General features: G+C 28.6%; 1 protein-coding gene and 1 long non-coding RNA gene across 3 annotated transcripts in view; both read right to left on the reverse strand.

The window, feature by feature from the left end:
* The window catches only part of LOC111688397 (rho GTPase-activating protein Graf), a 135,761-nt gene extending 120,603 nt beyond the window's left edge, over positions 1–15,158 (reverse strand). For both annotated transcript variants that reach the window (XM_046946864.1, XM_046946863.1), the window contains exon 1: positions 14,477–15,158. In XM_046946864.1, coding sequence (XP_046802820.1) covers positions 14,477–14,951 — 475 coding nt within the window. In that variant the 5' untranslated portion in view covers positions 14,952–15,158. The remainder of the gene's footprint in view (positions 1–14,476) is intronic.
* Positions 15,159–15,331: 173 nt separating this feature from the next.
* LOC124418938 lies at positions 15,332–24,703 on the reverse strand. The gene is made up of 2 exons (XR_006940320.1): positions 24,203–24,703; positions 15,332–16,114 (listed from the first exon to the last, which is right to left on the reverse strand). It is a non-coding gene; the product is annotated as an uncharacterized LOC124418938 (long non-coding RNA).
* Between the last annotated feature and the right edge of the window lie 142 nt (positions 24,704–24,845).

Genomic DNA, 24,845 nt, shown 5'->3' on the forward strand with positions numbered 1-24,845 from the left:
TCTAGTCTATAGTCTAGTCTATAGTCTAGTCTATAGTCTAGTCTATAGTCTAGTCTATAGTCTAGTCTATAGTCTAGTCTATAGTCTAGTCTATAGTCTAGTCTATAGTCTAGTCTATAGTCTAGTCTATAGTCTAGTCTATAGTCTAGTCTATATTCTAGTCTATAGACTACTCTATAGTCTAGTCCATTCTATAGCCTTGTCTTTAATCTAGTCGATAGTCTAGTCAATAGACTACTCTATAGTCTAGTCTTTAGTCTCGTCTTTAATCTAGTCTTTAGTCTAGTCTTTAGTCTAGTCTTTAGTCTAGTCTTTAGTCTAGTCTTTAGTCTAATCTTTAGTCTAGTCTATAGTCTAATTATTTTCTAGTTTTTGGTCTAGTCAACAGTCTAGTACAGGCGCGGATAAACTGGAATGGGAAAACTGAAACCGAAAAATTTTTCATACAAATTAGAAAATTGAGGAAAAAGGAACAATTTTTACATCAAATTTCATTTAAATAACAAAAATAGCTTTATTTTGAATTTCAATATTATAAACATTTAATTGCTACAAATAAAGTTTTTCATTTGATTTCACCAAAAACTAATTTCCTTTTAGTATTAGTGTCAGTGAATCTGTAAATCTTTTTGCAAAACATTTGAGTTTGTTTTTTATTCCGCTTTGGTTATTTATCTAGCTATTTCTGTAAATAGATTCTGAAAATAACAAATTTTAAACTTGTCTATACTTGGTAGAGTGTTTTTAGTGTTGTTTGTTGTTTTTGTTTTCTAGTTTTATGTCGGGTTGTTTTTTAGATTTTTGTTGTGAGCAATTTGGTGTAAATAAATAGATTCTTGATGTCGATATTAAAATTAAGTTTAAAATTGTGTTTGGTTTTTCTGTTGCCAATATTTTAGTTTAAATTGTTTTTGCTTGATGTTTAGTTGCTTCTTTTTAACTTAAATTCTTGACATTTCTCTTTCTGGGTTTCTGTGCTAGAGATGTTTGTTGAAGCAACAAAAAAAAAATATTTGTATGTATGTATATGGTGGTGTCTGTCCATCTGCTTAAAGAGTATCTGTGTGTGTTGTTGTATTTACATGCAAGTTGTTTATTTGTATAAGTTTTAGAGGAGATTGTCAATATTTATTTGAATTTTATTGTATCTTTAAGATTGTGATTTCTTAGTAAAAATACTGCGCGATTTCTCAAATTTAAGCAACAAATTTTCGCCTTTAAAGTTTTTTTTATATTGTATATGTTGTTTGTATTTTTAACTAGATTTTTTTCCAAATGAGCAAAAAAAATCAAACAAATAATTTTGTGAAACTTTCAATCGGTCACTGGGTTCTCCGAGAATTAGCAGTTAATTTGCTTTTGCTGTTTCTTGGGGATTTTTTATTTTTTTATTTTGACTGATTAATTTTTATTTATGTGACTGTTGCTATTTTTTTTATAAAGTTTATTTATTATTTTATTTTTTTTTATAAATTGTATAATATAAAAATTTCAAGTTGAATGCTACTTCGACTACAGCTGCCAAAGATACTGAAGCTGGTATTTATTAGACTTGAGCTTTTAATCTCTAAACAGAGTTTTTAAAGAAAGATTTTTTCGAACAAAAAAAATCTTTTTGTTAATTGATACTACCAGATCACTGGCAATGTTTTAATACCTTAACACTTCTGTTACTCTAATACCATCTTAAGACTGTGTATTTGTTATGTTATCTGATGAGTTTTTGTGCAGCTAATTCTGCTGATTGGGATGATTTCAAATATAAATAAACAAAACCATCGATCAATGTTTATTTCAAATATTTTTATATGTATTTTTTTTTTTAAATCATAATCTTTATTTCAAAACCTCATCATCTGTGGTATCCGGTTTATTAAAATTTCTGCCTTTGAATATTGTTGTTTTATTTGTTTTTTATTGTCATTCGTAACCATTTTTTTTAATTATTTGTTTTTAAGGTTTAATTTGTTAAATTATTAATAAATAAATTACTTAAATCACAAACTAATCAAATTATAAACTGCCAATGTAAACAAGGGATCAAAAAACTAAGACCAAACTATTTATTGTTTTAAATTTGTTTTAAATATAACACATTTGTTATCTTATCATAAGTCTTCTAATATCGTCTGCTAAGGGAGGGTATTTAGTAGTTTTAAGGAAAAATAAACAATAAATATCAACAAATAAAGAAAAATTAAAAGCAAAATAACAACAAATAGATATAATATTGGAATGAATAAAATGTACGGTGAAGACCCCAGAAATGTGGGGGAATCTTACACACTTTACCACACCCTACTAGCAAGCAGGACAGTTTAAAGAAATAATGCGAAGACTATCGACTAGACTTAATTACACTATAGACTATTCTATGGACTAAACTATAAACTAGGCTATAGACCAGACGATATACTGGACTGTAGGCTGGTCTACAGACTAGAGTATCTACGAGGCTATATACTAGACTATAGACTACACTAAAGACTAAACTATAGAATGGACTATAGACTAGTCTATAAACTAGACAATATACTAGACTACAGACTAGACTACATACTAGACTACAGCTGTAGACTAGACTGTAGACTAGACTGTAGACTAGGCAATAGACTAGACAATAGACTAGACTGTAGACTAAGCTGCAGACTAGACTATATACTAGGCTGTAGACTAGACTAGTCTAAACTATAGACTAGACTAGAGTATAGACTAGACTATAGACTAGACTTTAGTCTAGACTATAGACTAGACTATAGACTAGACTATAGACTAGACTATAGACTAGACTATAGACTAGACTGAAGCTACTGAAGCTTCAGTCTAGTCTTCAGAGTTTTTGTGCAGAGTTTTTGTGCAGCTAATTCTGCTGATTGGGATGATTTCAAATATAAATAAACAAAACCATCGATCAATGTTTATTTCAAATATTTTTATATGTATTTTTTTTTTTAAATCATAATCTTTATTTCAAAACCTCATCATCTGTGGTATCCGGTTTATTAAAATTTTCTGCCTTTGAATATTGTTGTTTTATTTGTTTTTTATTGTCATTCGTAACCATTTTTTTTAATTATTTGTTTTTAAGGTTTAATTTGTTAAATTATTAATAAATAAATTACTTAAATCACAAACTAATCAAATTATAAACTGCCAATGTAAACAAGGGATCAAAAAACTAAGACCAAACTATTTATTGTTTTAAATTTGTTTTAAATATAACACATTTGTTATCTTATCATAAGTCTTCTAATATCGTCTGCTAAGGGAGGGTATTTAGTAGTTTTAAGGAAAAATAAACAATAAATATCAACAAATAAAGAAAAATTAAAAGCAAAATAACAACAAATAGATATAATATTGGAATGAATAAAATGTACGGTGAAGACCCCAGAAATGTGGGGGAATCTTACACACTTTACCACACCCTACTAGCAAGCAGGACAGTTTAAAGAAATAATGCGAAGACTATCGACTAGACTTAATTACACTATAGACTATTCTATGGACTAAACTATAAACTAGGCTATAGACCAGACGATATACTGGACTGTAGGCTGGTCTACAGACTAGAGTATCTACGAGGCTATATACTAGACTATAGACTACACTAAAGACTAAACTATAGAATGGACTATAGACTAGTCTATAAACTAGACAATATACTAGACTACAGACTAGACTACATACTAGACTACAGCTGTAGACTAGACTGTAGACTAGACTGTAGACTAGGCAATAGACTAGACAATAGACTAGACTGTAGACTAAGCTGCAGACTAGACTATATACTAGGCTGTAGACTAGACTAGTCTAAACTATAGACTAGACTAGAGTATAGACTAGACTATAGACTAGACTTTAGTCTAGACTATAGACTAGACTATAGACTAGACTATAGACTAGACTATAGACTAGACTATAGACTAGACTATAGACTAGACTATAGACTAGACTATAGACTAAACTATAGACTAGACTATAGACTAGACTATATAGACTAGACTATATAGACTAGACTATAGACTAGACTATAGACTAGACTATAGACTAGACTATAGACTAGACTATAGACTAGACTATAGACTAGACTATAGACTAGACTATAGACTAGACTATAGACTAGACTATAGAATAGACTATAGACTAGACTATAGACTAGACTATAGACTAGACTATATACTAGACTATAGACTAGACTATAGACTAGACTATAGACTAGACTTTAGACTAGACTTTAGACTAGACTTTAGACTAGACTATAGACTAGACTATAGACTAGACTATAGACTAGACTATAGACTAGACTATAGACTAGACTATAGACTAGACTATAGACTAGACTATAGACTAGACTATAGACTAGACTATAGACTAGACTATAGACTAGACTATAGACTAGACTATAGACTAGACTATAGACTAGACTATAGACTTGACTGTAGACTAGACTATAGACTAGACTATAGACTAGACTATAGACTAGACTATAGACTATACTATAGACTAGACTATAGACTAGACTATAGACTAGACTATAGACTAGACTATAGACTAGACTATAGACTAGACTATAGACTAGACTACAGACTAGACTATAGACTTATAGTACATAGACATACAAATATTGAAACCCCACAGCAACAAGTTTAAGTTCATTTAAAAGTTCATTTCTTTACATTTGTTTTTTTTAAATATTATTAATAATTTTTTATTATTGATAAAAAATATTTTTATAAAATACATAAGTCTAGGATATTATAGCGGGTGTTGCATTAAAACGGCGACATCATATATTTGTTTAAATACTTAAATAATTTTTTTTATCAATAAAAAATTTCTTTTGTCTTTTAATACGATAGTTAAGTGCCCCAAAAATAAAAAAACACTTGTTTTTATTGTAAAGAAAAAAACTCCAAACCTTAAAAAATAACCATAACAACCCAAAAAAAAGTATAAAAAATAAAACAATTATATAAAATTTATAGTCAAAACTCTTTGCTATACATTTAGTTAAAACTATTGAAAGTGAATTTTTTATTAAATCCATTTAATGTTTCAAAATTGTTGTTGGTTTTTGTGTTGCTAACAACTAACAGCAGCAATTCTTTTTTTATATATGGAGGGGGAGTTTCCCTTTATGAATATTTTATTCAATTTTTTATTTGATTTGAGTTGATTTTATGTTTAATTTATTTGTTTTGTATTGAAATTTGTTTAACAACAAATAAATACTTTAAGTGTAGTTTAATGCTACTGACTTTGTTTATGGTTGTTGATTGTTCCCCCTTCCCCCATTTTTTTTATTTATTTCCAACATGGCGTGATAGTTTTTAGTATCTATAAAAATTTATGTATTTATTATTGATTAGAAATGTTGGAATAAAAAATTAAAGGGGAATATTTTAACACTTGCTTTGGTTCGACCAATAGTACAATATTGGTTTTATAGAAAATTGCATGAACTTTGACCCAAAAACAAAAAAATATATTTAAGTGTTCATAAGTTCAAGAGCAAACTCAAATTTTTAAATAAGCTTGAAAAAACTAGTTCAGTTTGTTATCGTGTTTTTTACTTCAAAAGTTTATTTAGTTTAGTATATTTTTATCAATTATATGTATATAAGTGCCATTTTTAGCACTTTTGCTTAAGTATCTTTAGAGTCATACAATTACTTAGAAATTTTGTTATTTGTTAAATAAATTGTAAGCAATATTTTTCGTTAAAATCAACAACGTATATAAATTAAATACTTGACGTTGAAAATAAAATCGCTATAGTAATAACAACAAACTGATAATATTGTCTATATTGATATTTATAGGTTAAGTTGCAAAATAATATTTTAAACAACAAACATTTAAATAAATTGTATCGAAAACAAAATAATAAACAAATTAAAGAACGAATAATAAAAGTGAGAATTAGTTGTATTGAAAAAACAAATGAAATGAAATCAATTACTTAGCACTTTAGCATGTAAAATTCGCAACGCCTTAATCTATCATTAGGTTCCATAAATTCGATTAAAAATAAACTGATAAGAAAGAACTTTAAAGATAATAGAAATCTCTTAAATTTTGTAGTTTAAAAATGTTTGCGACGTATTAAGTGCTCTAAAGAGGTTTAAGGACTCTAAGTTTTAAAAACCTCAAAACTTCTAAAATTACTCAAGAAATTTCATATCATTAAAAAATAACATATAACATTCTTAAGAAGTTTAGAAATACTTAAAGATTCTGATATAAGTTTAAGAAACCTCTAACTTATAAGAAACAATTATATTCGAACTCTTCCGAAAGAACTAAAAAATTTTTAGCTTTGAGAGAAATCTGAAAAGCAACTTTAACCTGTTCTAAGTAATTTTGATGAACCACAAATTATTCTATAGTTTAAGGAATCTCAAACTGTTCACAAAAAGAAGTTTAAGGAATCTCAAACTGTTCACAAAAAGAAGTTTGAGGAACCTCAAACTGTTCTAAAGAAGTTTGAGGAACCTCAAACTGTTCTAAAGAAGTTTGAGGAACCTCAAACTGTTCTAAAGAAGTTTGAGGAACCTCAAACTGTTCTAAAGAAGTTTGAGGAAACTCAAACTGTTCTAAAAAAGTTTGAGGAACCTCAAACTGTTCTAAAGAAGTTTGAGGAACCTCAAACTGTTCTAAAGAAGTTTGAGGAACCTCAAACTGTTCTAAAGAAGTTTGAGGAACCTCAAACTGTTCTAAAGAAGTTTGAGGAACCTCAAACTGTTCTAAAGAAGTTTGAGGAACCTCAAATTGTTCTAAAGAAGTTTGAGGAACCTCAAACTGTTCTAAAGAAGTTTGAGGAACCTCAAACTGTTCTAAAGAAGTTTGAGGAACCTCAAACTGTTCTAAAGAAGTTTGAGGAACCTCAAACTGTTCTAAAGAAGTTTGAGGAACCTCAAACTGTTCTAAAGAAGTTTGAGGAACCTCAAACTGTTCTAAAGAAGTTTGAGGAACCTCAAACTGTTTTAAAGAAGTTTGAGGAACCTCAAACTGTTCTAAAGAAGTTTAAGGAACCTCAAACTGTTGTAAAAAAGTTTGAGGAACCTCAAACTGTTGTAAAGAAGTTTGAGGAACCTCAAACTGTTGTAAAGAAGTGTGAGGAACCTCATCCTGTTGTATATAGTTTTGAGGAATCACAAACTGTTCGAATGTATTTAGACAAACCTAATACTTTTCTATAGAAAACTGTTCTAAAGAAGTTCGAGAAACTTTAAATTGTCAAAGGACTTTTATGGAACTTCAAACTTTTCTATAGATGTACAAAGACACTAAGGATGTTCGAGAGATGCCAGATTGTTCTATATAATCTCAAATTGTTTTAAAGAAATTCTAGGAAGCTCAAATTTTCTTAAGAATTTCGAGAAAAAGTAGATTATTCCCAAGAAGTTCTTAAAAAGTTGAAACCCCAAATTGTTCTTAATAAGCTCACACTGTCTTAGGGATAATCTAGGAATCTTAAAATTATTCTAAAGAAGTTTAAGGAAACTCAGAACCTTCCTTAGAAGTTCGAGAAACCTGAAAATGTTCTAAAGAAGTTCAAGTAACCTCAAACAGTTCTTAAGAAGTTGGAGGAATCTCAAACTGTTGTAACCAAGACGACAAAACTTAAATTGTTGTAAGAAAGTTTGAGTAACAAAAGATCTTAAGTTGGCTCGAATCGAAAAAGTTTATTAAACTTTAACTGTCTTATAGAAGTGAAAATCTTAAATTAATTTAAAAACAACATTTCATTCTGTTTCTATAAAAATATTTCGTTTCCAAAAACCGATCCGGAAATGACCAAAACTTTTTTAAGTCTTTTATATAAAGCCATTGCAGGTTTCTATATTGTTTTTGTCTTAAATACTATAGCAATTGTTTAATTATTCCAAAAATGGTAAACGATCTTGACAGACTTTTTGTTTTGTAATGAGTTTTTTTGATTAATCACTCGCTCCTTGCACCGCTGGCAGTAACTTCTACACACAAAAATACAACTCTGTTATTGTTTCATTAGTTTATTTTGATTGTTGCTGTTAAATTGTTGCTATTCTCTCTTTCTCTATTTGTATGGGCATGTGTGTGATTGTGAATGATTTTTTCCCGTAACTCAATGCCAACCACTTGTTTTGTTTTGTGTATTTTGTTGTTGTTTTTGTATGTAGTTAAATACTTGTTATTACAAAGTTGTTGTTGTTATTATTAATGCTGCCAACTGCAACTTAAATTGTATGCTATCGTTGTTATTTTTTTATTGTTATTATTATAAAATACATCTTGTTATTGTTGCTATTGTTGTTTTGTATAATTTAAGACACACGCAAATTGTAAATTGTGTTTTTTTCTTAATTTTTTCGTAAATATATAAAGTAAAACTAAGAACAACAATAATAACTAGCAGATAAATATAAAATAATAAAGTGAGAAGTAACATGAAGAAATCACAGAAATTGAATGTATATTTACAATTTTAACAACACAACTGCAAAGCGTTAAAGCGAAGATTTTGACAAAGAATTAAAAGCAGATTTTATTTAGAGAATCTATTCCTCATTGAAAATTATTTGAAAATCATTTTCAATTAAAGATTTCACAAGTTTTTGTTATTCTTTAACCTCAACTTTAACTCTGCCTTTAATTTTGTTTCTATTTTTATTTTCTGACTCAGTTTTTTTTGACCAGTCATTTAGATTTACTGTTCTTCTAAGTCATGATTTTTTAATTTGTTTTATTTTTCAGCTACTGGATTTTATTCGCTTTTTTTCTTGAAATCACTGCTGATTTTTGTTCCACTTTATTTAATGAAAATGGTTTCGCTTATTACTGGCTTGTTTTAGTTTTGTTGCTTTAATAATTTATTGTTTTAATTTTTGTGAATTTGCAAAAAATTATAAAAAAAAAGAATTGCTAATTATAATCAAATAATTTTGAAATAAATTACTAGTTGCAAAAATTGTAGATTTTAGAAGTTTGCTACAATTTGGCAACAATTTTCAGGGTCAACTGATGAAAATATGTAGAAATGATGTTTAAAACAACATAAAATTTTTAAACTAATTTATAAAGTCAATAATTCAATTTGAATTCCCTCATAACTCTATTGAGCGGTTCTTTAAACTTCTGTAAGGCAGTCCGAGGTCCCTAAAAACTTCTAAAGAACAGCTAGCGGTTACACAGACAACATTCTCACGACAATTGGATCTCCGCTCCGGAACGAGCCGATTCTCAATCGGCCAAAGGTGGTCAACTCAGCAACAGCTGTATCAACGGAAGTTTTTCCCATGGAAGAACATCCAGTTACATGTTACAACAACAGATATCTATAGAATAGTTTGAGACCTCTTTTGATCAATATTAGGCTCCTCTATCTTCTATCGAACAATATGACATTCCTCAATTTTCTAAAGAACAGTTACAGTTTCTAAAACTTCCATATGATTTATGATTTTTCAGATTACAAAATTGTATATTCTAAATTATATAAAAGTTCGATTTTCTGGAAACTTTTATAGGACAGTTTGAGTTTCATTCAACTTCTGTAAAACAGTTTGGGGATCTTTAAATATATTTGCACTAGTTTGAGGTTTCACAAAGAAGATTTTGAAGTTACTTCTGAACTTCTGTAGAATAGTTTGAAGTTCCACGATTATCTATAGAATAGTTTGAGGTTACTCAAAATTCTATTGAACAGATTGAGACACTTCAATCCTCTATTAAACAGTACAACTTTTATAAATAGTTTGATGTTCCTTTACAACAGTTTGAGGTTGCTTAAACTTCTTTAAAACAGTTTAAGGTTGCACAAACTTAGAACAGTTTGAGGTAACTCAAATTTCTAAAGAATAGTTTAAGATTCTCAAAACATTAATAGAACAGTTTGAGGTTTCTCTAATTTGTATGCAACAGTTTAATATTCATCAAAATTCAGTTTAATATTCATCAAATTTTTGTAGAAAAGTTTGAGTTCAAGAATTTGAGTTTATTCCCACTTTCATAGAACAGTTTAATGTTTCTCCAACATCTACAGTTTATGGTTCCCTCAACTTCTTTAGAACAGTATGCGGTTGCTCCAACTTTTAAAGAACAGTTTGGATTTTTTCCAACATCCATGGAACCCTTTACGGTTATTTTAACTTCTTTAGAACAGTTTAAGGTTCCTTAAACAGCAAGTTTTGTAAAATCATTTTAGTTTTCTCTTACTTTTTTAGAACAGTTTAAGGTTTCTCGAGCTTCCATAGAATAGTTTAAGTTTAAAGTTTCGCGAATTTCTATAGACTAATTAGATAATCTTCATTCCTCTATACAACTTTTATAGAACATTTTGAGGTTTCTTAAACTCCTTCAGAAAATTGATAATCCTAGAATGTTGTATGAATAGTTTGTTTCTCAAACTTTCTCTCTAGAAAATAGTTTCAGGTTCCTTAAACTTCAATACTTAAGATTTCTATAGAACAGTTTGAATTCTTTCAGATCTCTATAAAACTATTTGAGACTCCTTAAACGTTAAGGAGGCAGAGATGTGTTTGAAGCTTTGTTCTGAACTTATTTAGTTTTTAGAAAAGTATAGATTTCTTCCAACATCCATAGAACCCTTTAAGGTTTCTCGAACTTCTATAGAACATTTTCAGGTTCCTCGAACAGTATGAGGTTTCTTGAACTTTTATATAACAATTTAAGATTCTTCTAGCTTTTGAAGAAGAATTTTAGATTCCTCTGACTTTTTTAGAACAGTTTAAAGCATCTTTCTGAAAACCGGTTTGAAGTTCATAAGATTTCTGTAGAAGAGTTTGAATTCTTTCATATCTCTATAAAATGATCTGAGACTCCTTAGACGTTATAGACAGAGTTTTGATGAAGCTTCTGAACTTATTTGTTTCCGCAAATTAATGTGTTAATCGAAAAGTTTTGGATCCATTTAACTTTTATAAAAATTTTGATGACACCTCTCTACATATTTTTTATTTTATTTTTTTTTCAAAAATCGTTTTATATATGTATATCTTTTTTAAGAAAATTCCTTAACTTTGTTAAAATTTTAAAACAAAAAATATTTAATTTAAATTTTTTATATTTTTTTCAAAAGAAGAAAATAAATATTTACATTTCTTAAAAAAATTGTTTATATATTTACACAACTGTTTCAAGAGCACTTAAATTGCATCTTAACAAGTTTCTTTTTTGTTTTACAAAAGAGGGCCCTTGGTCTACAACTACTTCTACAACAACTAGAACCCATAAACACATTGCCAGTGCCACAATCAGTTGTACATTTATGACTTTTTATCTTGCCACCACAATTAAGGGTTTTTTCTAGGAGTCACACATAACAAAGGCTCACGTGACTCTTTGTTTAATTTTTTTTTAAAAAAATAATGAAAAGAGAGAAAAAACAGACGACAAGTATGTTTCATTGTTAAAGATTTGAAAAAAATTTCAACTACAATTAAATAAGATTGTTAATTAACAGCTGTTTTTTTTTTTTTTTTGTTTTTTGAAAAAAAATCCAAATACAAGATCAAGTGAACGAGGTTATATTTAGAGTTAATGTCAAGACGAAAAAGAGAGAGAGAGAATGTATGGAAAAATAAATCGCCTGACTGTGAATCATTTGTCTTTTAAAGTTTATGCGATTATTTATTTATTTTTTTTTTTTGCAAAAAATATAATTTCAAGGGTTTTAGCTGATTTAAGTAAAGTTTGTTCATGGAAATTTATATTTAACATTGACCCTTTAAAAAGGTGGGAAAATTTTTGTATTTTTTTGAGATTTTCTTCATTGTCATTATAAATTTAAAGATTTCTCTCATTTATATAAAAAAAACAAGTATGAATTTGTAGTCGGACATTGCCGACCATTTGATACCCTACACCAGTCAGTATGTTAAAATTGTGGATTTTTTTTATATAAAGCATTTAATTTGTTTTATTGCGAAATTTTTTACTTATTGTTGACAAAAAAGAGATTTTCTACAAGAGGGCTCATAGGGGAGAAGGGGTAAATATGGTCCTACCCTTATAAATTTTGGTAGATAAATTTACGTCTACTTCAAAATCATTTATGTAGATTTTGATGGATTTATTAGTAATTATAAGTTAATTTTGACCTTCAAGTTATTTTCTGAAGGGGAGTTTGTATGGGGGCTAGGGTCAAATGAGGCCCGATCACTATAAAAATTAGTATTGCCATTTATCGTTCTATAAAACTAATTTTTGATAATTTTTGTTGACATTATAAAACATTTAACGTAATTGTGAGCCTAAAGGCCCGATTCGGGGGGTACGGTTGTATGGGAGCTAGGAGAAATAATGGATCGATTTCAACCATTTTCAATAGCGTTCGTCCTTGAACCAAAAAAAGTGTATGTGCCAAATTTCATCAAATTATCTTGAAAATTGCGACCTGTAGCGTGCGCACAAGGTTTACATGGACACACAGACAGACGGACGGACGGACAGACGGCAGAAAGTGATTCTGAGCCGATTGGTATACTTTAAGGTGGCTCTAGGACCAATATTTTTGGGTGTTACAAACTTCAGCACAAACGCATAATACCCTCCCCACTATAGTGGTGTAGTGTATAACAAAAACTTTTTATGTAAAATGTTTAAAATTCTTAAGAAATTTTACAAAAATTACAAATGATCAGCTTAAGTAAAACATAAGAAAAAATTACAAACTGCTTGCTTCTTGCTTGTTAATTAACTAGAAAAAATATATATAAAACACCACGAAAATTAAGATAAGAAAAATATTTTCATTTACAACTATTTTCTACAAGTTAAACACACTTACACTCGCTTCTGAAATACTACATACATATAATTTTGTTGTACTTTTTGTTCAAATAGATACATTTTTGTATATAAAAACAGTAATAAACACCAATTTATCTTAATTTAATGGGGTTTTGTTGTTGTAAAAATATTCTAATATTTATGAAAGAAAATAATAATTTTTATCTATTTTTGTATCAAGCTGCCATAAGTTGTAGTAGGAATATTATTTTTTATAAATTTCTTAAAGAATACAAAAACAAAAACCAAAACAAGTTGATAATAAGAGGAATGTTTTCTTCTTATCTTGGAAGATTTTTTGATGACACAAGTCTATGAACTTTTTTTTGAAAATTTGTATAATAATCTCTACCGACATTGAAATATTTGAAGAAAATAGAGGTATTTTTATAGTAGAGGTTGTAAAATAAATATCTGTTATCTTTTATTAAAGAAATTATTCTCTAAAGATAAAAGTTTTAGACAGATCTTATAATCTCAATAGTTTTTGAATACTCCCAGAAATCTGAATCTCTATTCAAAATATTCCTAAAATTATTCTCTAATAAAAGAGAATTAAAGAAATAAAGAGAAAGCAAAACTCCGGTAACAGTTCATTGGGTTTGAGTAGCATCGAACTTCTTTACAGAAGTTACTCGATTCAAGCTCATGCCACTGCAACAAGGTCTACCCAGTTAAGAAATACTCAAAGCTGTCAAAATGCTGCCCTAATGACTAAGAACCTCAGAGCAACACCTACACGAGAAAACGAAGGTCCCGCCAGTCATGCTGACTAAACATTACCTATTGGGATGTCACCGGAGGAGTCATCCTAACTTTAACATCACACATTTGGATGATCATCCGAGGCATGCCAGGAAGGACCTTCGTGTATACGAGGAGAACATATGAAGGTATGTGCAAGATCCCTTAGATCGTATATAACAGCTTTGAACGACATTCATAGAGACGAAAAAAGACAGTAATTTCCACTAATAGGTTACCACCTGGATGATCGTAATTCGTATGTTTTGGGTCATTCATCACGAATGTAACCTTTGTAATCGAGAATGAAGACAGTCGTCACTTTAGTGTCCTCTTTGTAAGCGGGAGCGGAGACAGTCGTCTCTTTACTGTCCTCAAGTAACCTAGAGATTATACTCTTAAAAGTAGTTTCGTCACAAATAAACTCTTTGTAAACGAGAATGAAGACAGTCGTCACTTAAGTGTCCCCTTTGTAAGCGAGAGCGGAGGCAATCGTCTCTTTACTGTCTTTTTGTAGGGTGTAGAGTGACGATTGACTTCCTCGTAGGACAAGCCCATGTTAAAATGGTTGGTCACCTAGGTAGTCAGGTGGCTAGGGGCCACCACAAGTGGTAGGTTAAGTGGTCAGTTCGTGACTGTCCGTCGAACTGCTGGGTACCGCGGTTTCAGGTTGCCGCATGAATGTCGTGTTTGGAGGAATCTCAAAATGTTCTGTACAAGTTTGAGGAAGAACCTTAAACTGTTCTGTAAAGGTAAAGGGAACCGCCTACAGAACCTTAAATTGTCCTATAGATCTAAACTATCTTAGAAAGTCTATGGAATATCAAATTATTAATATACTCTAAATATCCTAAAATGTCCTAAAGGAACTTTAAAATCTCATATCCTGGGTTAGCCATTAAAATATACATAGGTATATTTTATTTCAACTCACCTTTTGCAGCACTCATTAGATCCTTAACCTCCTTAATAATTTTCTTAATCTGATGACTAGTATGATCCAATTCCTTTTCATGACGATTTAAATTATCCCGAAATTCTGGACTATCAACGATACACTCCTCAAATTCAAGCGGCTCCAAACCGCGACGGGCATCTTTGACGCCGCCGCCCATTTTTTTGCCAAAACCCCCGCCTCCTCCGCTACTATTATTATTGCTACTCGAGCGGCCAACCAAACGATGGGATTTTGATTTACTTTTAAGACCTTTTTTAACGTTAAAGCCGTTATTGTTGTTATTGATGTTGTTATTGGGTGAAGAAGCCGATTTGGAGAGTTTATGGCCGTCCGTTGCAGTTAAATTGTTGTTATTGTTGTTGCTATTTTTATTATTAAGATAATTTAAATTGTTGTTATTGATGTTGTTATTATTATTTGTGGTATTCGTAGACTTTTGATTATTCTTCATAATTTTTTGGGGTTTAAAATGGATGAATGAAGAAGTTTGTGGTGTGAGAGAGTAAGTAGAAGGATCAGAGAGTAAGAAGATAATAAGAGAAAAAGAAAGAAAATGTTATAAAATTGGCAAGTGATGTGTGGTTTCTTTTTATAAATTTTCTGTTGAATTTTTTAATTGAAATTAACAAAAAAAACTTTGTTTAAACGTAAAGCAAAACAAATTAAAGAAATAATAAATTAAAAGAAAAAATTAAGAAAATTATTTGAAAAAAAATTGTTTTTTTTTTAAGCATTACAAAATTTAACTCATTTTGTTGCTAAAAATTATTTTAATAGAATTTTTATTGTTTTTTTAGAGGATTTTTTTTGTAATAGTTTTTCTTAATATTGTTATGTTTGTTATTGTATTGTTTTGCTTTTTTTCTATTTTTGTTTAGTCTTTTGCTTTTGTTTTATTATTGTTGTTGTTTTCGTAGTGATTATTATTGTTGCTGACTGGGATTTGAAATTCCATTGCAACTCGAAATCTTAAATAAATTATATTTTAAACTTCTTTTTTTTCTGGTTAATTTGTGTGTTTTTTGTTGTTTTAGTTGTTGTTGTTGTTGTTTTTGATTGTGGTTTCCCTTTATTACTGTTATGGTTAGTTGTTGCTGTTTTTATTTTTTCAAATAGTTGCACCTTTTTGTTTTCTCTTCTTCAATTTTAAAGTTTTTTTTTTCTTAACATTTATTTCCTTCACTTCACTTATTTTTATTATTTTCGTTTTGTTTTTATTTCTTTTTTTTGCTTCTTTTATGCTGCTGTTTTCTCTGTATTATGTTGTTGTACACTTGTATTGTGTTTTTTTCACTTTGGCACTCACATTCTATCTCTTTCTCTCTTTTGCAATTTATGTTAAAAGATCAAATATGACATTTGCGCACTCGCACTTCTCTCAAAAAAAAAATAGCAGACGGACAGACACATAACACAGCTTAACTTGTTTTTGTTATATCTTCTTCTTTGTTGTTGTTGTTTCTTTAGTATTTTCACACACTAGCACAAGATTTTGAAGGAAATTTCTTTTTATTCTCACTTTTTTTTTTGTATGAAATTCTTAAATTCTTTTGAAAATTATTTGGTTTTTTGTTTAAATATTTTCCAATTATTAAACAAAAACTGCAAAAAGTGCTAAAAAAAACAGAAAATAAACAAAATAAAAAGGTAAATATAAAAAATTAACAAAAAAAAACTTAAAATATTAAAACAATCAAAATTTCAAAAATTATCACTTTTTTTTGCAATGAAAAATACCAGAAATTTCCTTTTGATTTGTATTTCTTTTCACTTCATTTTGTTTGAAATCTAATTTATTGAAAATTTTTCCAATTTTTTAAATAGTTTCCTTAAAAAAAACTTCACTTTTTATAAAAATTTTTCTTCTTTCAATTCGTCAATGTAATGGAATGTTATTTTTTTTTTGTTCTGTTGTGTGCAGTTTTTATGTTGTTTTTGTTTTTCTCTTTTTTATATTTATTTTTATTGTTGTTTTTGTAATATTTCAAGTTTCCGTTTCGTTCACTTGATCGTGTTTTACTTTATGTTCGCGTTTTAAAACTGTTTGTTTCTTTCAGTTGTTGCTTGTTGGTTGGTTGGCAATCTGGTTTGAGATCAGGCATGGGAATGTACATTTTTTTTGTTTTGTAGTAACTTTACTATAAAGTAGTTCTATTTTAGTTTTCAAATGCCTTATAACAATATTAAAATATTTTCTTTTAAGCCGAGAATTTTTAAAAGTTTATTCTTAGACAATTTTCTACAAAAGTCATATTTTCATTAAAATTAAAAAAAGATATTAATAAATTACATGAAGTTTTATTAAATTTTCTAGTATGTTTTAATAAATAATTAATTCCAAAATATGTATAAACCTTCACTTAGATTCCAAAAAATCTGCCAAAGAATTTTCTTATTTATATTATAGTTCAGAATTCATGTAGTACGAAAAATGTGAGATCTTACCATATTTACCATCTCTGAGTTGAGGTTTTTGCCATTGAAAAAAAAACTACATAAATACTTTTTGTTGTTTTTCTCTATCGTCTTCTCTGCATATTTTATCTATCATCAGACATGTTCGCTTGCAACTTGGGAGTTGTTGTAATGATCGTAAATATTATTTACACAATTTTATGCAAAGAGTTGCCATGACAAAGTTTTAAATGGAAGTTAAAAAGTGCTTTCCAAACTTAAACGCCTCAATGGACAATATCTTTGCAACTTCAAGAAATTTTTAAAGAATTCAAAAAGTATTCGAAAAAACATGGCAAAACTAAGGTTTTTCGAAAAATAGTTAGAATTTCTATAAGTTTCTTCAAACATAAGATCAAAGTGCCTTGTCTTCTGAATGCGAAACTCTAGAGTCTAGACTTTTAGAACTTATTCAAAATTCTGTTTAGAAACTATTTCAAAATTCTGTTAAAAATATTAATAATACTTCGATTATTCTTAAACATCCTCTGTAAAAGTGTTCAATACTTTCAATTAGTTGATCGTTGCTCTAAGTGGGAAAACTAAAGATTCCTAAATGGTACAATAATAAAGAGATTTTTAAAGAATTCAAAAAGTATTTTTATGGAAAAAAACATGGCAAAAATAAAGTTTTTCAAAATATAATTAAAATTTCTAAAGTTTCTTCTTTAGAATGCAAAACTCTAGCCTAATAGGACTGCAGAAACTAGTTCAAAGTTCGGTTAAAAATTTTGATCCTATTTCGATTATTCTTTGTGTTAAACAGCTTCTGCATAATACTACATACAATACTTTCAAATAGTTGATCGATGCCCTAAGTGAGAAAAACTGAAGATCCCTAAATAGTAAAATAATATTTAAGGTTAACCAGTTAGTAGTGCATTTTTAAGCTATTTATTTATTCTCGGAGTTCATATTGGAATTCTGAATTTCAACTTTAATACGTATGAATTAAGGCTCTCCATATAATTACTAAATACGTCTTGAGATTTAGTTGTCAACTTTTGAACAGTATGACAGAGAATTGATTGATCATCCCCATGTGTATAAAATATAATTTAGAATTTCCTCATGATCTAAAATCCAGATAAGAAATTTTGACCTTATTATGCTTGATACTATAGATGTCGTAAAGTTCGGAATTGAAATCGATTTGTGCGACAGTTTCGTTTAATAATTACCAAATTTCATTTTCAAGATGTTTAAATATCCTACAACCCATATTAATATTTCTATGTCCAGATTCAACATTAACTAAATGTAATGGATTTTATTGAATTTGAGAATATATATTGTGACCAATCCGATGGCGTAAATTCCAGACATGAATGCATCAATAATATTCCAGATCTGATATTCGCGTTCAGTTGTTGAAACGTCAGTGTAGATATCTTAAATATCTAATATCTGGTGTAGACAGAGATTTCGTAGTGTGTTTTTGAACGGGTCTAACCTATAAAGACATTTTCGGAAATAAAAAGCTAGCAGTACCACAAGCTATAAACTTCTTAATTTATAATATCTACAAGTTTATCTATCAACCGATGTGGTTTAAATCGGTCGGATTAATACCTAGATCGTTTTTACTATTTCTACTACTTTTATACCTATGTAGGTAAAACTATATTGAGATTCTTTCTAATTTGTGAAAACGCACTGAAACATTAAAGAAAAAATATTTTTTTTTAAATTCAATTAATCTTTACCGTAAAATTACTAATTTATAAACAAAACTACTTTTTTTCTTAATAACGAACATTTCTCTCACCTTAACTTTTATTTATTATTTTTTTACTGTTTTTCAATTTGTTATTAAATTTTTATTTGTTTGTTAGTTTCTTTTTAAAACACTGATGATTCACACCGATTATAGAAAATTATCAAATATATAATTTCAATAATGAATGGAAGTGAAAAAAAACACACACAGGCACAAAAACCTAACAGCGGGGTTTAATAACGATACAGGGAAGCGACGAAGAAGAAACACTCTATAAACCACTATCAAACCGCACTTTGTACAATGATCAAATACAAGGTTCTTTTTTTGTTGTAATCAAAAATATAAAAACAATAACAACTTAAAAGAAAGATAAAAAAACTCTCACTACTTTGTTAAGAATTTGCAAAAATTTAAAAAGATAAAAATAGAAAAAAGAAGCAATCAAGTTTTAACAAGTATGATTTATAGTCGGACATTGCGACCACATGATACCCTACACCAGTCAGTATGTTAAAATTATGGATTTTTTTATATAAAGCATTTAATTTGTTTTATTGTGAAATTTTTTACTTATTGTTGAAAAAAAAAATAGATTTTCTACAAGAGGGCTCATAGGGGAGAAGGGGTAAATATGGTCCTATCCTTATAAATTTTGGTAGATGAATTTACGTCTACTTCAAAGTCATTTTTGTAGATTTTGATCGTTTTATTAGTAATTATAAGTTAATTTTGACCTTCAAGTCATTTTCTGAAGGGGAGTTTGTATGGGGGCTAGGGTCAAATGAGGCCCAAACACCATAAAAATTAGTATTGTCATTTATCGTTCTATAAAACTAATTTATAATGATTTTTGTTGACATTATACAACATTTAAGGTAATTGTGAGCCTAAAGGCCCGATTCGGGGGATACGGTTGTATGAGGGCTAGGAGAAATAATGGACCGATTTCAACCATTTTCAATAGCGTTCGTCTTTGAACTAAAAAAATTTCATCAAATTATCTTGAAAATTGCGACCTGTAGCGTGCGCACAAAGTTTACATGGACACCCAGACAGACAGACGGACGGACAGACGGACATAGCTAAATCGACTCAGAAAGTGATTCTGAGTCGATTGGTAAGGTGGGTCTAGGACCAATATTTTTGGGTGTTACAAACTTCAGCACAAACGCAGAATACCCTCCCCACTATTATGGTGTAGGGTATAAAAACACACAACAAAAAAGGTGAATTTAGAAAAGGCTGCAGAAAAAATATTTTAAAAACGATCATGAGCTAAAATATAAAATAGATCACTAAACCCAACAAATGCTCTATTAAACACAAGTGTAATATAATTTTTAAAACTAATTTTCAAAAAAATATTTATTTCCAGATTTTAGTGTTTATTTAATCACAGGTTGTTGTCATTATTATTTTTGTTTTGCTTTGTTTTTCTTAAGTATTTTCTTAAACAATAAAGAAAGCCAAAAACAAAACATAATAACAAAATGATAAGGATGCCCTCAATCTGTATAAGTTGGGGAGTATGTAGATATGTTTGTTCATTCGTTTTAGTATGAATTCTACATGAATCGTGACATTTCGGTTATTCTGTGATAAGCTAAAACAATTATACACTGAAAATAATCCATGCTCAACTTTACGAAAAAAAAATTTCGTAACTTCTATTTTCGTAATATTTACAAAAATTTCGTGTATAATACGAAATATTATTTAATAAAACCCTTTCCTATTTTAACGAAAGTACGAAAACCTTTCGTAATATTTTTTTCTTATATTTTAGCGAAATTAAACATAATGATATTAACTATATTATGATTAAATAAAACTACAACATTTTTATAAAATTTAAGAAAAAGTGTAATATTATTCACGAATTATTTTCATAAAAAAATTGAAAATTCGCGTGGAGAATCATTTTGAACTAAAATTAGAAAATTTAATTTAAAACGAACAAAAATGTTTGAATAAATTAATATTTCGTAAATTTTATCATATTTATTCAAAATTCCCTTTTTTCAATTTATGTAAATTAATTTTTTCAAGAATATTTTGCATTATACTAAAATATTACGTACAATTTCGTATATATTACGAAAGAATTTCGTGGTGCGAAACAACGAACGAATCGTACAATGTACGACATTTTTCGTATATATTAGGCATGGATTTTTTTCAGTGTATGTATAAGATTTTAGACATTTTTTTGTGCGCTAAAGAATGGGTGTTGGAAGAAAACATATCCACACTCTCTTTTCTCTCTATTGCAATTAAGCGAAGAAAAAAAGAGAAATCGGAACTTAAGTATAAAAACTGGATTTTAGCCTTAAGTTAAAGACCAAATAACAACATCCATATAAAATGTAAATAATGTAGGGATGAGTATTGCTAATTGATAAGTTTTCATAAGGGATATGAAAAAAGTACTTTTTGCTACAAATTTATGGGAATTAGGAGTTATACTTTTTTAACTGCATTACCCTAATCATTATATTACAGTTTTCAAATAGATTTTTAGTTTAAATTGAACCATATTACTATCTGATATTTTAAATCCTTGCGCCACTTTCCAATCTAAACAATTTGATCTGAATCGACTTTTTTAAAACTTCTTTGAATTCTATAGGATTTTCATTAAGCAACTATGGATTGACGAGCAGGAGCATAACCCTTTTGGTCTCTTTTTGAACTAATTATATCTATCCCTATTACCAAAATGAAATTTCACACATAAATTTCAAAAAAACTTTCTGTCACTTTATTTTAATAATCTTTTTATAATCTTTACCACTCTGTTTCATGTTCTCTGTTTCGGGACTCGTACTGAACAGTTAAGTAAATTGGATTTGCATAATCCGAAATTGAATTATGAATGTGAGAAAAAGAAATCGGAACTAAGAGAATTTTCCATTATTACTTTTTAATTTAAAACTTTAATATAATATAAATCTGATAGATATGTCTTATAGGCATATTTTATCGAAAAAGTATCGTTACAACTCTTTCAATATTTGGGTTCTGCTTGTTAAATAAGGTTTAATCAGATTTTTTTCAGATCTCGATCACAATTCGAATGCAAAAATGTATCATTGACGAATTTGTTTAAAATTTTCTGAAGATTCGAACAAAACAACAATGGGTCTCCAAATGTACTCGCTAGCTTGCAAGCCAGACAGATGGAACCTAAATTAACTATGGTTTCAAAAAGTACAATGTTTATCTATTTTAAAACTTAAGAGGGAGGGAGAGCAGCAAAAGGATTTTGCACGTATAGAGAGTTGCATCTCTGTTAACCACACGTTCATAGCTACCAATAGATTTCTATCTCTATGATCCGAATAGGTTCCTTTGTACAACCTTTTAGAGCATCATAAGTTAGGCTTTTGTATGAAACTTCCAGTTATATTTATCCTGAACAATGTCCTGTGAGTCTAGTTTTGCATCTCTGATATCTTATTCTCTCAAACTTTTATTCAAAAACTCTCCCTAGCCTCAGAAAACATAGTCGAATTACATGATCATCTGTCTTCTTCTGTTTTGGAATGCGTCGACAAGATCCTTATGATTTTTATAGATAGTCGTTCTTAGAATTCGAAAATCTTTTTTCAAAAGTCTTTTTTGAAAGGTCTTGTACAGGAAATCTTTAAGATTTAGTTATTGGTGTTGAGATAAAATCTCAAGATCCAATAAGCTTTGCATCAATTTTGAAAAGTTTATGCTTGTCTTGTTTTCTTTACAAAGATGTGATGATTATTTACTCTTGGTATAATCTCAAAACTAATATTATTGAGCGGTTCCAATTGATTATTGTGTTGGCAAAATTGTTCTCAAAATATTTTTTATACAGGATGATTTTATAGTCAAGATTTAGTTTGGATTTATGAAAATTTTCCCTTCTTTACAGATTTCGATTCATATCGATTAGTATAATGTAGAACAAGTTATCGATGATAGTTTGCAATAAACTGGACGAACATTTTATATCTGGAATAGGGTTCTATAAATCGATTTTCGAATAATCGAACAATCGACTTTTTGTCGAAAAAAGTCGAAAAGTCTAAGTCGACTATTTTGTTCCAAAAAAGTCGATAACTCGACTATCGCCTATGAAAAAAGTCGAAAAGTTGACTTTGTAAATAAAAGTCGAAAAAAGTCAAAAAGTCGGAAAGTCGAAAAAAGTCGGAAAGAGTCGAAAAAAGTCGGAAAAAATCGAAAGAAGCCGAAAAATTCGGAAAAAGTCGAAAATAGTCGGAAAAAGTCGAAAATAGAAAGAAGTCGAAAAAACTCAAAAAATTTCAACAAATAGAAAAAATATAAATAAAATTTTTTATTAATAATAATAAATAATAATATAATGTTAAATGGCAACATTATAAATTTACGCTTCTGGCAACTTTATAAATTTTTAACTCTGGTCGGAAAAAGTCGAAAAAAGTCGGAAAGTCGAAAATAGTCGGAAAAAGTCGACTAATCGACTTTTAATTAAATGAAAAAAGTCGAAAAATCGACTTTTAACTAAATGCAAAAAGTCGAAAAGTCTACTTTTCATAAAATGCAAAAAGTTGAAATGTCGACTTTTCATAAAATGCAAAAAGTCGAAAAGTCGACTTTTCATAAAATGCAAAAAGTCGAAAAGTCGACTTTTCGTTTCAACTATAAAACCCTAATCTGGAGAGAGAAAAATATTACAAACGAACAATTTCGATTAGAGATTATTCATAATAAATCGCTCATAAACATTTAAGAAAAGGCTGGTGAAATAGGGACTTGGGAATATCACACGACGAAATGACGTTTTTTGGTTTTTAATTTTTCTGAAGTTTATTTTCGGTACTAAATAATTAAAAGTACTTTTATGTTTTTCATCCCTGGCACACACAGAATCGTGGAGTTTTAAAAGAATTTTTAAGTAAACTTGACTTGTACACTGTCGTGTTTATTTTGTTTATAAATTTTAAAGGAATTTCTGTTTTTTTTTTGCTCACTGCTGTTGATGGTGATAATTTTTGCAATTTTGTGCAAAAAAAAGGGTTCTCTGTTTGTATTGTATGTATGTATATATTGGTGTAAACAAATAATTTTGTATATACCTAAGGTTTGCCTATATATTAAATTTTATTTAAATATTATTCACTTTATTTACAAATATAATAATTTCGCAAAAAGTACAAAATTTTTCCATTTTATCAACGAATTGATTAAATTTGTGATTTATTATTTGTTGGATTTTGCGATTAAATAAACAACTAAATATTTATTTGTTTAATAATCATATGTGTTTTTATTATTATTTTGCCAATACAATTTTTGCGTTTTATGTTTATTAAATAGATGGAATGAAAGATAAACAATTTCACTTTATTATTTATAAAATAAATTCACCGCAAATAGTTATTTGTTTTATTTTATTTTTTTTTTCATAAACAGACAAATTAGCTATTCCAACTAATTATTTATACATTATTTGAAATATGAACCCTTTTTTACACTTAACACCCCGTTTCCAAAACCATTCAACTCACTTTTCTGATTTATTTAGTTTAATATATTTTTTCATATATTTTCTCAATTTTTTGTTGTTGTCTACATTTCCCGGTAATTGTTGCTGTGGTTTTTTATTCAATTTTTTTCTCTTGTTGTTTTTTGTTGAATATTTGTTGAATGTCACCACAGGCAACTTAAAACAACGTACAATAAATATACTTCGTTTTTACTACTACGCTAGCAACAACAACAATACATTTAAATTGTTGTAATCAAAAAATCGTATTAGGTATATAGTATACAGATAATAATACTCGTCGTTGTTGACGTTTAAGTTAAATTTATTATGTAAAAAAACAACAATTCACAAAAATATACAAAATGTGGTATATTTTAAAAATCAACGTATACTCCCGTTTAAAATTGCAAAGCGAAAAAAGTAACGTTTTACAAAGTTTCCGTTATTTCGTCTAATACCGCCCGAATGCTCATTGAAAACTGAAATATTTTGTATTGACTTCCATTCATACACGGCGCAACCAACAACAATAACACAAACAAACAGAGATAAACCGAATTGTTGGTGTGAGTATGAGAGCGAACGAGTTTGTTTTTGCATTCAAATTTAGTTCGGAGTTTGAAACGAACGAAAGTTAACTGCACACATACACACTGTCAAAC

Source organism: Lucilia cuprina, chromosome 3, assembly GCF_022045245.1.
Source record: "Lucilia cuprina isolate Lc7/37 chromosome 3, ASM2204524v1, whole genome shotgun sequence".
Lineage (NCBI taxonomy): Eukaryota > Metazoa > Arthropoda > Insecta > Diptera > Calliphoridae > Lucilia > Lucilia cuprina.